The 15,730-nt window shown below is 38.1% G+C and overlaps 1 protein-coding gene across 1 annotated transcript in view; it reads right to left on the reverse strand.

Moving 5' to 3' along the window:
• Positions 1 to 4,906: 4,906 nt before the first annotated feature.
• The window catches only part of LOC109858248 (suppressor of lurcher protein 1), a 230,756-nt gene continuing 219,932 nt past the window's right edge, over positions 4,907 to 15,730 (reverse strand). Inside the window, exons 9-11 of the mRNA XM_020435323.1 lie at positions 13,099 to 13,306; positions 9,624 to 9,871; positions 4,907 to 5,510 (exon numbers count right to left, since the gene is read on the reverse strand). Coding sequence (XP_020290912.1) covers positions 5,434 to 5,510; positions 9,624 to 9,871; positions 13,099 to 13,306 — 533 coding nt within the window. The 3' untranslated portion in view covers positions 4,907 to 5,433. The remainder of the gene's footprint in view (positions 5,511 to 9,623; positions 9,872 to 13,098; positions 13,307 to 15,730) is intronic.

Consider the following 15,730-nt stretch of genomic DNA (forward strand, 5'->3'; position numbering starts at 1 on the left):
ACCAATCACAAAGCTCAGAATGATTCGTTTTATATGCGAATAAATTCGTACGTGTTCGAGAATTGAGCCAATAAACGCTGGTCGTAAAATCCAACGCAATATAATTTATAATAAAATATATAAAGTATATTTCTAAATAAAGTGTACATTTATAGTTTTTCCATTATATGTAAGATTAAAACACTGTAAATGTTTGTAATTATTTGTAAGACTAAAACACTAAAATCATGAAAAAAAATTTAACTTTTAACTTGTTAATTATTTTTTTTATTAACTTAACTTTTAATCAATTAATTTTATTATGGATTAACTTATATCTTAACTACATAAACTTTTTAAGACCTTTAACTGTAACTTAACTTAAAAAAAAAATTTAACTTACCCAACCTTGATTAATTCATATCTCAATAACTATTGCGAAGTTTACAAACTGGTAAATAACTTTTCTGCTCAGATTGACCCAATCTACACACGTCGGCTTGATAGTTTGTTGTCAGACAAACCTGTATAGTATGTATATGTATATTATACACACTATACATATACAATACATGTATGTGTATACATAATATTTCTGATTGTCATAACATAACACTGTCAAAGTAAATAAACTATAACCGCAATATGTGGATAGTTTTATAACCGTCAATTACGATTCGTGAAACATAATATTATTTAAAAATTATTACTACAAAAATTATTTATTAAAATTATTTGTTATATTCTCTCGTGCAGTAGCCGAGTGTATTATTACTTACAAATATATTACGTACTATAATAAACATACTTTATTTTTTCTTTTTCTATTAAATTAAATACTTAATTTATATGTATGAACGTGCTGTATTTATGGTCGCCAGATATCAGCAGATTTCGCAGAGACAAATAGAAAAATTGTTATGATGTCCGGATCGGTTCTAAATACCAAGAATAATTATCTCAAACAATTAAGTTGAGACGTTAATGCGTCGTAAAAGGGTTTCTCATTTCGTCTAGCTCCTTTAAGCGACAAGGCGGCCTCTTTTGCGCGCTTAACGATCTAACGGAGTTACGACAGAGTTTAACCGCCTCTTCAGCATTATAGGTCGTTTTCTGGTTGGCAGAATCAGGCGGATAGAGGGAACTTTATTGATTACGAATTGATGCCAAAGTTTTCGCTCAACATTGACGAGGTGACACCAAAATCGTGTAGACGCCGGCAAATCGCTTTTCGCACGGATCAACCGTTTAGTTTATCTTCGTGCAAAGTAACACTCGAGTTTTCTTATCAAAGTTCGAAACCGATAACTCGTTCTTCCAAAATAATTCCCAATACATTTCGGAAACAGATGCACAGGAAGTGTCACAACGGAAAAGGATAAAAAAAAGAAACAACTTTAGAATTGACGTATGGATTCATACGTGAAGGTTTATTAAGATAGTAACGATGATTGCATTACATTCCCGTAACTTATGCGTGAGACGATCGGGCAAGAGCCTCAAAACAGAATAAGAAAATACATCCGCTACGTATTCAGCGGATACCGAAGTCGGTGCTCCGATCAACGGTCGGTTTCCCTTTGTTCCGGAGCACGACTGCGACGATTTCGGATAGTTGTGACCGCAGGACAAAGTTTGGAGCGCCCCAGGCGCAATCCGGATAACTCGACTCGTAGGTCCCAGTAATAGGCGGTATGAAAGGATAAAAGTCGTATTTCTAGGACTCAGGAAATGCGGCATGCCGCTAGAACGCTACGAAACTTCCTGTCTAATTTACGGAGCGTTCCAGCAGAACATTGCTGTATAATAAATTGGATCTTTGACGAGTTCGTTATTTCGTGTTTAAGTGCAGAAATACAAAAATTAACGATATATAGAGACATACATTGTACTGTCCATAAATACAATGAACAATATTCAACTTTGTAAGTACTTTTCTAGTGCATCAAATTTTTTTTTTTTTTTTTTTATTTCTGCAAAGTGATAACATAAGTTATGTAAATGAGAAACAGAGATAACTGTTTTTTTTTTTTATCAACGTTTCCGATATCTTTGCAGACAGTAGTATCCAGTAACTAAATTATCCTAAATCTGTCACTGAATGTGGTTTATGTATGCATCATGATAAATTAACTCTCAATCGATCAATTGATTGATAAGATCCGGTTTCTCTCTCTCTCTCTCTCACACACAAAATTAATTAGCACTATGGCATGATGGCATTAATTAATTCATGCATGTACGTTACAATAAATTAATTAATTTCTCAATCGATCAACTGACTGAACACCGATCATGAAATTAATATTACTTCGATTACACATCAGAGAAGTTAATTGTGTGACAAAGAAGATTTTAGACGTGTGTGTTTTTTTCTCTTTTTCTCTATAACTGTCGAAACTCTGCGACCTACTGCTTCTCATTAGCTCTCAGTTCTCGTGAATCACTACTGTATAGGATGAAACAGTATGGCTATGTATAAGTGACAGCGGTCGAAACGGATCGAATGTAACAATATGTACACGGTGATAGTTACATAGAAGCATTTCATAGTGCCAATTAGATATTTAACTTACTAATAGTGTTTGCCCTCTTTCTCTCTTTTCTTTCTTACTGTTAACATGGAAACAACAGAAAACAAAGTGTTTTTTTTTCTGATCGCACATCACACACACGCTTACTCTTTCTTATTTTGCACACACATGCACGCACGCACATAAGTCACATTTTATGAGCATACTCTGTTTGCAAAAATCAACTAGAGAGAAATTCGGAAGAATTTTACCAACAGCATATTATAAACCTATTTAAAAAATATAATAGAGTCTAACGTACACAATGACAGTATTGCTACCTAGTTTATATATCTATATAGATACACAATTTGATATCGAGTTCATAGAAGTTCGTTTCATCTCTCACTTTGTATTCACTTGTTTTCTATGCTGATTTTCCGCACAAACGTGAATCGTTGAAGTTTACATTGTTCGATATCCGAGTTTCGTCTAATTACAGTCAATTACATTGACTCACGATGTGTGAACAATCTCTTATAAAAAACGACACTATCCGGTTATCATAATCGCTGTAATAAGCTCGAGAAAATACGTCGGGCCTATATATTATATATAATTTTGTTAACGTCTTCGGTTTGAAATCATTTTCTGAGAAAACGAAAGAGTTTTTAATTATATTACAATTATATTACAATTGAATGTGAAAGAACTGCGAGTGCTATCTGTTTGTTTCTTTAATATTACATCGCCTTCTGCCCAAAAACTCGATGTTATGTAAATAGCGACTTTCTGCCGTCTGCTAAATTATCTGTCTTTAATTAATGAATCTGGAATTGATATTCTTATACCGCATGAAAACTCACGACAGAGAGTCAATCGTTGAATAGACGATATTTATGGATCTACGCGCGTTACATTAAACTTTAATAGAGTTACCTTTGATTAGCGCATTTTTAAATTAAATTTTGAGTAGAATTTATCTAACGCAAATTTAATTCATGTCCTAATTGATAGCATGATAAAAAACGCGAACAAGAATTCTGATAAATGAAGAACCCTAATTAACTTTTTATCTGGAATATAATGAAAAATTGCTTCCTAATTTGTCAAAGAATCAGTTACGGACTTTACTCTTTAATGAGAAAGAACGGCGATAATTAACATCACTTGCGAGAAAAAAAAACTATAAAATATAATAACGTACGATATAAAATTGTACATCAACGAAACAATTTAGCTCTTATTATCAAAACAATTAGCACAAACAACAAAGCAATTTAACTAAAATTCGACCAAAATATATTTGTGTACGTAAATTTAGCTCATTTTACTTTCGTTTGCGCGCAATTACATCGATTTGTTGCAAATTGTGAAAATTGGGCTGAACACAATTAATTTTTCAATCAACGTTATCAAATATAGACTGAAGAAATTTAATAGAAACGCTAATGTTTTTCTACGTGATATTGAATTATGCGATATATCGACATGTGTGCTCAAAAAATGTTTTCAAACGTTTCTCTTCTATTCGTCAGCAATAGCTCGTAAATTCGGTCGATCATGTATTGCTCATTATTGAAAACATTCATCGTCGTAACCGCTCAACCGAACGAACATTTTTAAAGATCGCACGTTAAATCTTTCTTGTGTATATACCATTATAAATGTGTATCGATTACGTATTCTCACCGGACTCGAAATCCGAAATTTCGCAGCTTTTCTTGTTTGCTTTAACGGTCACTCGTTTAAACCGTATGTAATTCATATAACATAATTTGCACGGCAAACAGCTAACTACTATTAACGTTTCTCTACATTTTTCCATGATGTGATCGGCGATTTAATATAATAATATCCTCGGGATCTATTATTTATTTTATCGAGTGCTCACTTCCGTGCAAACTTGCTTTCGTCACTATAATAAACTAAGAAAGAACGAGAACATCACAGTCGTATAGAGGATGCAGTACATATACGTCCGTCCGTAGCGTATCCGCGAAGGCAAAAATTAGTTTCTTTTTGTTTTTCATACGTGACTTTCGAACGATATTCGGACAGACGTTACAATGACTTAAAGAGATTCGTTTCGTGCGAGAGGAGAAAAACATTTTACCCACTGAACACAGACGGAAGTAGACTTTTTCTAAAAGGGCCGTGTAGGCAAACGAGTTTTTTTTTAAGAGCATGTATTTAACTACGCAATTTTCTCGGTTTGTAAAGAAATGTTGAGTATTAAATTTCGCATCTACACGCACACAGACATTCAACTTCCAAGTAATCGTCATTAAACCCGAATATAAAATAAGATAATAAATGGCTATTCCTGCGAGCTCTTCAATTACAAATTAATTATTTTTAGATGAAAACGGCGGAAATGATTTGTAACGTTTATTCCTTTTCTTGTTTTTTTGTGGATAACCACTATCAATCGTAAAAATAAAAATCCTCCGTAGAAATAATAGTTGTTCGACTATAACTTATCCGCGCAAGACTATTAGTGGCTACTTAGCATCGCAGTCTATTAATTTAACCTTTCTGGTTTACAAAGGCTGCAACAACGAACGAACAACATTGTTCGTGACAATGAAGAAATACGTTTTCTTTCTCTCTCGTTTAGACGACGTAAAAATATCTTATATTGCGCGCCGATGTTCTTCTTCTTCGGGATAGTCAACGGTGACGCGAACAAACGAGACAGGGTGGGGAAGGATGAGGGGATAAATTCAAGACGTCGCGTGTGTCTCGAGGTATAATAGACTTTGGTAACACTTCCTCTCGACGAATTCATCAACGAGATCGCCACTTTCTTTTTGGTGAGCTTGAGCTATTGGTGATATTTGGATGACTCTCGATCTCGAAGTTGGGGTTCGTTGTAAATTGAGCCAGGACTCGTTCGAGTGGCCGCCCAATGATTGCTCCCTTCTCATCCCAGGCTTTCTTAATGACTGCCAACGAGAAGACAACTCGTTAGCAGCACTAGCAGCAGCAACAACGGCGAAGGCGGTAACAGGGCACCTTTAATGCAAAAAAAACTCAATGTCACGTGTTATCCGTCGTGGGTTCAAGAGATCTCGAATTAAAAATACCGGGAAGAGATTTATAAACTTTTAGATTCGGTTGGAGGAAATATATATATATGTACATATATATTTCTAAAATATATTTCTATATATATTTCTAATTATATATATTTCTAATATACTTCTAATTATATTTATTTTATATATATTTCTAATTACAGAGATATAATAATCTTCTTTGATTCTAATCTTTTTGTGTAACGTGATACTTGGGCGAGCGATGCTGTTTCTGACAGAATCTCCGGCGACTACGAAACTCGGAACAATTCCGCCTCTGTATTTTTGGATGTCGCCTTTTATACATCAGTTAATCACGAGTGATTTGCTGATTAGGGACACGCAATACCCGATTCCCGAAAAGCACCATTGCATTTTTTTTGGTTATATACGCAACTTTCGTCCTTAGACGCGCTTCCACGTAGTAGCTCGAAATCCGTTGACTGGACATCTAAGACGAATTCCAATTGCACGGAACACGCACGAAGGTATATTTAACCACATTACAACTAAGTTGATATAACATAATCACGTCACTGATAATAATGACAATAAATAATAATAATAATAATAATAATAATAATAATAATAATAATAATAATAATAATAATAATAATAATGATAATGATAATAATAACAATATTCACAGTATTCTTCCTCGTGAAAACTTATAATAGTGGAGAAGTGGCCAATTCGAGGCAATAACCAGATCTTCGTGTCAATAAACTTATTTTAAAAAACTTGACAAACGTTTCAACTCTAATTTTCTATACCCCTACGAGCCTTCCTGTAAGTGTCAAACCTTGTAATTCGGGGTACGCGTTACCAACCCGTTGCGTAAGATTGTTTAATATGATCTATAATTATTATATGTGTAATTATTATATGTAGTACACTGAAGATCCAAATTAGGGTTGAAACGTTTGTCAAGTTTTTTCAAATAAAGAAGTTTATTGACGCGAAGATCTAGTTATTGCCTCGAATTGGCTCTACTATTATTAATTAAGGACTTTCCTACTATTATTAATAGTAATATTATAACAATAGTAAAATAATAATAACAAACAATATAATAACATAATAATAATAACATAACTTTGTGATAGGAAGAATATGTAATATTTTCTATACTCTGCCATATAACACACGGTTACTTTGACTTGATTATTATACGTTAACGCGTCGTGATGATAGACGCTTTCGGATCAACCTTGTTTTTTTCGCCGTTGACCTCAAAGAATGAGTCGCACGATCGTGATATCGATCCAACACGCTCGTCCTGCATACAAAACACGCGCGTGATAACACATGTTAACGATGGTATAAATAGTAATACTACATACCGTATGTTTTGTTCGTGTTTGCTCCTCGTAGATTTTTTTTTATCGCTGTGCGTATGCGAAAAGGTAGGGAAATATTGCGACGCACAGCGTTAGGAAGCCGCGCGATATCGAAGTAAAAAAGCTGCAACATTCCCGCGTGACCGTCACAATCGTGGCCGTCTATACGCACGACCGATATGAAATGTGCAATTTTTCTTCCGTTTTTCCAAATAAAATTTCAAGATTGCGCGTGTGTGTGTGTGTGTTTGTAAAAACATCGTGCATTTCAATGACTCGACATTGAGAATGTTTATTTATTTACTTTTTTTTGTTTCAGAAAATATGTAGAAAAATTTTTTCTCATTATATCCTTCAATCTTTTTCTAGCGCAACTTTCGTATTTATTAAATTCGCTGATAACAAGTGCTTGAAGTAATATCAAAACCTGTTACGCCGCTTTCTTCATTATGCGATCTCACGCTAGGCTCCTACGGACAAATATTGCGAAGTCGACGATACAATCTAGAATATTGAAACTACAGCTAAACAACAATCTCGCGCCTTGCGGATGCGAGAGGAGAGGGAAAGAGAGAGAATGGTGCGCGACATTATCGTTGATTGCCTATAAATACGCGTCACATCCGGCAGAGTCCTATTTGCAACTTGTTTCGCGACAATGGACGGCAATTCTAGTTGACCGCGCCTGCCAGAGCCGCTGCGCCGAAAGTAATTCATATTGTTTGGCTTCGTCGAGTCAATTTCTCGAGTACCGCGTAACGCGCAAAATTCAATTCTGCATAATTACGCGGTCGCGATGCAATATCGCTTCGGTACGAGGAGCGCGCGCGCAAGCCAAATTGTATTACTATTGAAAACTCCTTTACAGACTCGATCGTAATCGATAATGAAAAAGAAATTCTTTTATTCCCGTCTCTCTTCCCTTTTTTTAAACAATCGATACGGTAAAAAATAAGCGAGACAGTTACAGAGAAGGAAATTAGCGGTCTTGTGTAATAAACACGAGTCGATGGTGGAGATACGACAACGTAGACGTTGTATATCACACGCCGATTCTCCGCCGTACAATGACTTTCAATCGTACAATTTCCGTGGACTTGAGAGTTTGCGTATTTTTTTTTTTTTTCGTTTTCCGCAATTGTTACCACCCCGGTTCTAGAATGGAGCGCTTAAACGCGGCGACCAAATGCTCGAAGATGTATTTCGAGCTATTAAGCTTCAGCGGCACCGGGGCTACTCCGGCCATTGGGCGCGCAACAATGCTTCAAGTTGTAACAAAAGTTTCACGAATCCAAGGCATTCGACCCCGTTTGCCAGCGCGAACGAGTGAATAACGGGCTTCTCTCCGCGCAATTCGATTTGACGGAACGGGCTAAAGTACACCGCCTTAATTCATTCTGCCCGTGCTACCTTTTCCAGGCCGCTTCTATCCATTTACGCTGCAGCGCGCGTGACTTTTCGCCTCTTCGAGAGAACGAGAATGCGAATGAACGGATCTCCGCGCAATTCAGAATAGATCTTTCTACAAAGTTTTTGCTTCTCTATCTCTCTTTCTCTCTCACGGTCGATCGTTCTTTTATATATATCAAAAGACGCAATTATTTTTCAGAATATCCGTCGGCGTTTTTTATTCTCACAAGGCGCACGTATACGATGAGAGAAAAATCAAGAACACAAAGAAATAAGTGTCACGGAAATAGCCGAGATGACGTTTAAATAGCCAGAACATGATAACACGGTCGTGGCTGTCTGCAAATTTCACAAGTCAGAGTCTGTTAAAAAGGACGATGTAACTTAAAAGTTTCCAGTAAGTATATATTAAATTTACGTGAAATTCGTTATATATTAAATATTTCCAAAAGTATTGTATATATTAATCATAGAAGTTAGTTCGCGCGCGACTCAATAAGTCGCGTAATATTGCGTAGATAGATCTTTTGTTTTTTAAGAATTTTTTACCGTACTCTTTTATATCTCGCGTCTTTTTATAAAAATATCTTTGTTCTCTTTTATCTGAACTACTCCCGTTGGCTGTCTGCCAGCGTCACATTATGATTAAAATAAATACGAAATATTATATAATAGTCCATTTATATAATAGTCCATGGAAATATGTAAAAATGTAATTCCCTTTATAAACATCAGTAGAGTGTAACAAACGCGACATTCGCTACAAATCACGGTTTTCTACCTATCGCAGTTATGTAATTTTATACCCAGCGGCTCACATTTTTCCATTTCCAATATCCATCGTAAATTATTGTATTACGGGGAAAGTAAGCGCGAAACGAATAAATCGGGACTTTTCCCGGAAAATTCATATATAGATACAGTGTTTTCGCGCAATATGATGAACCGCATATTTTCAATAAACGGTGTTATTTTGCAGCTTTTTGATGATACGTATATTGCATTTCTTTTTATAATCGAATCATCGGTGAGTAGGCATAAGAAATTAATACACCGGATGATGTATATTATTTCATTTTCTCTCTTAGTTGTTATTCCATTTTCTCACTTAGACTAGCTAGGTAGATATTTTATGTACCGCACGATTGTTTATGACAATGTGTATTTCTCGTCTATTACGTGTATCTTATCACGGTATTTGAAATTATCCAATGATTTTAAAAAGTCGGAATCTACCTGAGTAGCAACGACAACGCTGCTCGCGATATAATTAATTAATTAATTTCGTCGAATTCTCTCACCTTGACGTGGCGATCCGCTGTTCACAGGTATTTTCATCGTATAATTTTCCTCTTCGTCCAGAAATACGTAGCTGGCGTTAAAACCCGTGGCGTCGAGACGATCGTTACTCATGAACGTAACACGAAAGAACTTCCTGTCGCTGTAAACGTCAAATTCTCTCTGCTGACCACAGTGTCTCTGATACTTCCGATCTCTGACCATGTAGTTGGAGAATTCGACATAATCGCTGGCTGACACAGCTTCGCATCTAAAAAAATTCCGTGTTAACAATTAAGTTTTTATTTTAAGACGGACAGAGAGAAAAGAGAGAAAAAGGCTAGAGAGAAAGAGAGAGAAAGATTGTCGACAGCATGTTTAGTTAAATATCCACAGATATTCGACGACACACACATAAAAATTGAAAAATGTTATACACTGCAATTATAGATACCTATGTGATGCATTTCACTCGTATAGATTATAAATAACTTAACTTGCTGTGCGTGTGTATTTTTCATGTTACAATTTTTCCTTTTTCTTTTCAACTTATAAAAGTTATTGTATACACATCTACTTCCGTGTGTACATTACAGAAATTTTATTTCAACATTTTTACATAAAATACGTTTTTAGACAAGGCAAAACGTTGCATAAAATTGAGGGGAAGAAGGTTATTTTATTAAAATATATTAGGTAAAATAAATATATCGATTCGAAGGATTAGTTGGAAGTTGGTTAGTTAAAACGACTTACTTAACTTTCAACTGCAAGCTTTGATGAGTCAAAAAGTTGGCCGCTCTTGCATTTCATTAAGAAAGTTATATGTATCCATCATCTATTATCTCGAAAAGTTTGTCAGTGAGATTTGATTTCCATTTTTTATATTCATAGAAAATAGGAATTTTGATTAAAATAGTAGTGTATATGCGATCGCGCGCGCGCGCGCGCGTGTTTGGAGAAAAATATGCGAGGATTATTAAACACTGAACCGAAAGGGCGCTCACGAGATAAAACTATTCAGGCTTCTCTATACACGATTCTACATTACTCCCTTCCTCTTCAAAATACACCTTATAAGATATGTGCAGTACATTGATACATATCCCCGATGAAAAATGGAGTAGCAAAAAGACCCTCAATATCTCTGGAAAGGAATATCGATAAAATCCGGGATGACTTTTCTTAACAGTCTTCCTTGGCTAACCTCCTTAGTCATAAATTGCATTCATGGCTTTCCCTCGCGCTCAGGATTTCCATAAATAATCCACTCTCGGTCTATTATTCATATCATTCTAATGCGAATATTATATACTTGTATGTACGTTATATATATCTACATTTCCACACAGAATAACTTTCCGGGAAAAGAAAAGCGATAAAAATAATTTACTACGCTAATTATACTCTTGTAACATCCTCATTAATACGTATCTTTGTAAAAACGTCGCGCGGAATAGAATATAAGAATCTATTATTGAACAGTGTAACAATCCATTTTATCATCTCGTCGAACATAATTAAGAGCGATATAGGTGGCGTTGCCTGGTAGATAAATGGAGGCGATAAGTAAGATTTACGCGGCCATCCGTTGGTTGTTGCGCGCCGACACCATCGGCGACGAGACGCGAACAATACATCGCCGCGCGAAAAGAAATATTGATGCGTGAGCGATGAGGCTATTATCGCCCAAGAGAAAATATATATGTCGCGAAATGCGCGCACACACGCGCACGAAGAGCTTGTACTAGTTGAACTCCGATGACATAAGTGGCAATTCGGGTGATAGATCATCATTTTCTTGGTGCGCTTCCTCGGGCGCGAGTTGTAACCCGCAGCGTCTCGAGAACTATTTACCAGCTGGTCAGATTTACGGCCAAGTATGCATCTCTTTTTCCGAGTTTGCCTCTTGCCTCTTCTCGCCTCGTGCTCGTGCACCGACGCTGGTGAAATGCATCCACAAATAAAGCACCGAGGGTGCACTTCGTCCAATCGAACTCTCGTTTCGTTGCGCACGCGGGTCGATATTTACGATTACCGTTTTCCAAATGTAACGCCGAGGTAAAATCTTCTCACGGCCAGGCTCGATCGGCGACGACCATAATAAATAGCAGTGAGCCGCGCGAGCGGTTACGACGCGGTAACCAGTCCAATGTCGATCGTCGACATCGGGAAATGATTAATTTATAAAGCGCTGAACCGCGCGCCGACGAGAACGACTCGTGAGCAACGACGACACGGAGGATCAGCAGCAAAATTCGCTGATCCGTGACACTTCGTCGTATGTTCTTTCATCGTCGCGATGGGCGCGTTGTGCCATGGCGCGGCATTGGCGCCGTGTGCGACAAACGAGCGAGCACCGGCGTTGTTATAAAATTCGACAGAAATTGGCGAAACATGATTAATTAGCGGCTTCCGGTAATGAACGTTGCCGCCGGAATATTGATGGTCCTGCGATTTAATACGACCCAATTAGGAACAGCTATCGTATGACCCCGGCTCTCTCTCTCTCTCTCTCTTTCTCTCACATCCTCGCTTTCTCCCTCGTCCTCGATCGCTTTACGGCCTGCTCTTCCTCGTTCCCTCTCTCTGTATGTATGCCGCTCTTCATCTTCCGTATGCATATGCACAGTTGTTTACGGAGGTTCCCTTGTCTCTCTTTTCACACGCTTGTCTCTACCATGTTCTCTGTCTTCAACACGCGCAAAACTTGTGTCACGTCGTTATATTTTCCGAAAGCTGCAGCATGTTATATTTCTTGTTATATCGGATAATGGGTAATATGCTCGTTAATAACAGTCTACGCGGCATGGATGACACGTAATTGCTTCTGTTTCTCGAACATTGGCCGCGCTGGCTGAACCTTCACGAGCTAGCAGAGCAGCTACCTTCGTGTTCCGATAAGTAGCTGAGAACTTGGACGCAGTTTGATATAACGAGCCACATCCCCAACTCTCGCGAGATTTCGGAATTGAACGACTATCGATTCCTCGAGCCCGTGGAAAGACTCGAAATTTGCTTAGAGTCGCGCATCCGTTATCAAGCTCTGATAATAAATAAGACAATGAACTTTTCGATTTTAATTAAATTTGACGCGTGAACACATCGCATGATTATTATTATTTTGACATTAAGAAACGTCTCTGTGGTAATTAATCCGATCCATTATCGGTATTTGAAGCGCGAATATTTCCCATCAAATATTAATCACGATATTTTGCCGCTAGTATAATTATCGTCGTCCTGCCTTAATCTCTTTTTCTCATTACGAATATCGCATTATTATTTCGTGTTAATCAATTTTCCTTCCTCATTATTATATTTCTACTGTGTTCGTCGGAACGGGCGTTAAATGGCGAACCGGCTGTGTTTTTCGAAATTAACTCGCAAGCTTCAGCGCTGTTATTTAAATGCGACTGTCCCGTCGGTATAGGCGATGGCGTTAAGCCGTCCCGGAATATAAACACGAAAGGATTTCTCCGCGTTCATTCGACTTACGGTAATACTCCCTCGACGTCGAAGAAGTGGAAATGAAGGTGAACCCGCTCGTTAGGTTGACCATTGAAGAAGTAGTGGCACTCCGTGCTACGAGGGTACAGTCCGGGATAGTTTGGCGACGCGAACGTACCGTTCCGAGTCTCATTGCTGTAGAAAGCAAAGGCACACGGAAATTTCTCCTCCTGCCGACCTGTCGTTATACCGAAGTCTGAAACAGTATAAAGTATACTTGTGAGCACGGTCGAGCGGCTAGCTCAGACAAACTACAACGATGTCGATGTTCATATAGAAGTAAAGTCGAAATAGATCAATAAAACAAATACTTCTCCATTTTCTCAGATATTTCAACGATTTTCACAGCGGTTTTAATTTCAATCGCTCGTCAGTTATTTCAGTATCATAAGATTATCATAATTGTTGTACAAGAGAGAGAGCGTAAAAATGCGGGTATATAATTTATTCGATTTTCATGTGATATAGTAACAGCGGAGTAAAAAAACCGGATTTTGCTGTATTTTTTTTTTTTTTTTTTTTTTTTGTCGTCGGCGCGTTTATTACGCTCGTACACTTCATTATTGCAGGGGCGTTCATAATCCCTTGAGCAGCTTAATAAATATTGACATGTACTAATGGGGCCGGCTGTGCAACATAATACAAATCGTTGACGGTACAACCGTGACATTGTAATGCGTCCGAGAAGTAAAATAATAATGAATAATATCGGAGTAATTACCGATATATTATTAATAATCGGTGAGCTTCGATATGTAGAGACAGCACCGAAATTAAATATTAAAGCGAGTAGTTTCGATCCGTTCATGCGTACGAAAGGGCTGAGTGTGAAAAGCCTGTGGTGTACAATGCTTGTTCCCATGCTAGATTGCTTGCAAGGCGGTTTGGTAACAACGGTGTTCGAAAATTCGGGTGGGTACTGTACGTGCTGCCGTGCATGTTACCGTAATGATTTTCTGGACTAGATTGTCGGCATCGTGCATTGTTACAACGTTTTAACGCGTTTAAATAAGTCAGTAAATATATCTCGTCTTTTTACTTTATTGCTTCCATATTACTAGTAAAAATCTCTTGTAAGAATCAAATTTGTGTTTAAAAAAATGTCTATATGAGCAAAAAAACTAAATATATTTCTTCGCTGAGATGCGCACATCTTGATTTTCAAACGCTTCGCCCATACCGTCGAGGTTCGTGAAGAACCGAGCTTATGTTTTCAATCGATCGTACTTCGTCGGACGGGAGAATTGATAGACACCGGGATCAATCTGTTGCCTTATTCGAGCGAAAAATAACCACGTGGACTCAATAGAGAATGATGTTCGATAAAACATCAGACGCGAATTGCGCTGTATGTTAGATTGATTTTCGTTTGTTGGGTTTTTTTCTTTTTCACGAGAAATTATTACAAAACTCGCAAAACTCGTGTTTTCTCACTCATGTCAATATTGCCGAGAACATCTGATGTATAGTCTCGTTCTGCAGAGCTGATCCTTCATTGCATCGGCTTCGCAATAGGTAAATCGACATAAAATAATTGAATAACTTCTTGCAAACATTCCGGGCATTGGCGTACCTTAGAGACCCTTCTCTTTCTCTCTTTCTCTCTCTTTCTCTCTTTCTCTCTCTCTTTCTCTCTCTCTCTCTCTCTCTCTCTCTCTCTCTCTCTCTCTCTTTCTCTCTACATCTTTTCCGCGCTCGACTCTCCTGGCCGATTAAAATTTCTCGACAGCGGTCGAAACCTCATTACGGACGACTCAATTAATTTCGATCGCAACGGACGCCCCAGAGCGACGGTTGTAACCGAAAGCGCGCGCGGTTTGGACGAAAGATCGACGTTTTTCTGACCGCTCAAGGAAACTTTTCCGCCAAGTGATTTCCATTTTTTCATCGCTTGCTCTTCCGTGTACGTAAAAAATATTTAACGTAACGTCGCCGTCGGCAGTATGTTCATCGGTCGAGTTATATGTACATTTGGATCGTTTGCGTGAACGGAGAGAGAAAGAGGAATTCGAGAAGGAGGAGGAGGAGTATGTTAATTACAAGATTGACCTCGTTGTCGCACGAGCCGCGTTTGAAACGACTCCGGTCGCAGTTACTGCGGAACTCCTCTCGAGAGTTCCTAAAGTGCGGTGCACCGCGCCACGAGAACGCGAGCCAAGTTTCCCTCGGGCTGTAAACATCGAGTAATAAGCTTTCGCGAGACTTTTGCGCTTAGTTAGCCGCATTTGTTATGGTCACCGTGTGCCGCGGCTCGGGCGCAGTCTGACTGCTCGCCGTCTCTCGGTTGCGGCCGGAAAGAGAAGAACACAACGGGGCAAGCCTCCGGGGAGAAAAGTGTGAAAACGTTTGAAAAGAGCGCCGCGAAAACCGTTGCACCCGCCCGAGAGGTCAAGCTCGGCAACCATTTTCTCCGCGCGCGTTGTATTCTCTCTTCTTTTTTTCTTTTAGCTCGTCTTGCGATCATATTGTCCCTTTCATCGCGCGCCGTGCGCTGTGCCGACTCGTGCAAAAATCTACCGCGAGTCTGGTTTATATTCATAGGAAGTAATAGCACAATTCACCAGTACAGTAATCCAGAAATTGCGAGTAAAGTGCATAGAAAATCGGGGACACTATTTGA

Source organism: Pseudomyrmex gracilis, unplaced genomic scaffold (genome assembly GCF_002006095.1).
Source record: "Pseudomyrmex gracilis isolate BER0280 unplaced genomic scaffold, ASM200609v1 scaffold_195, whole genome shotgun sequence".
Taxonomy (NCBI): Eukaryota; Metazoa; Arthropoda; class Insecta; order Hymenoptera; family Formicidae; genus Pseudomyrmex; species Pseudomyrmex gracilis.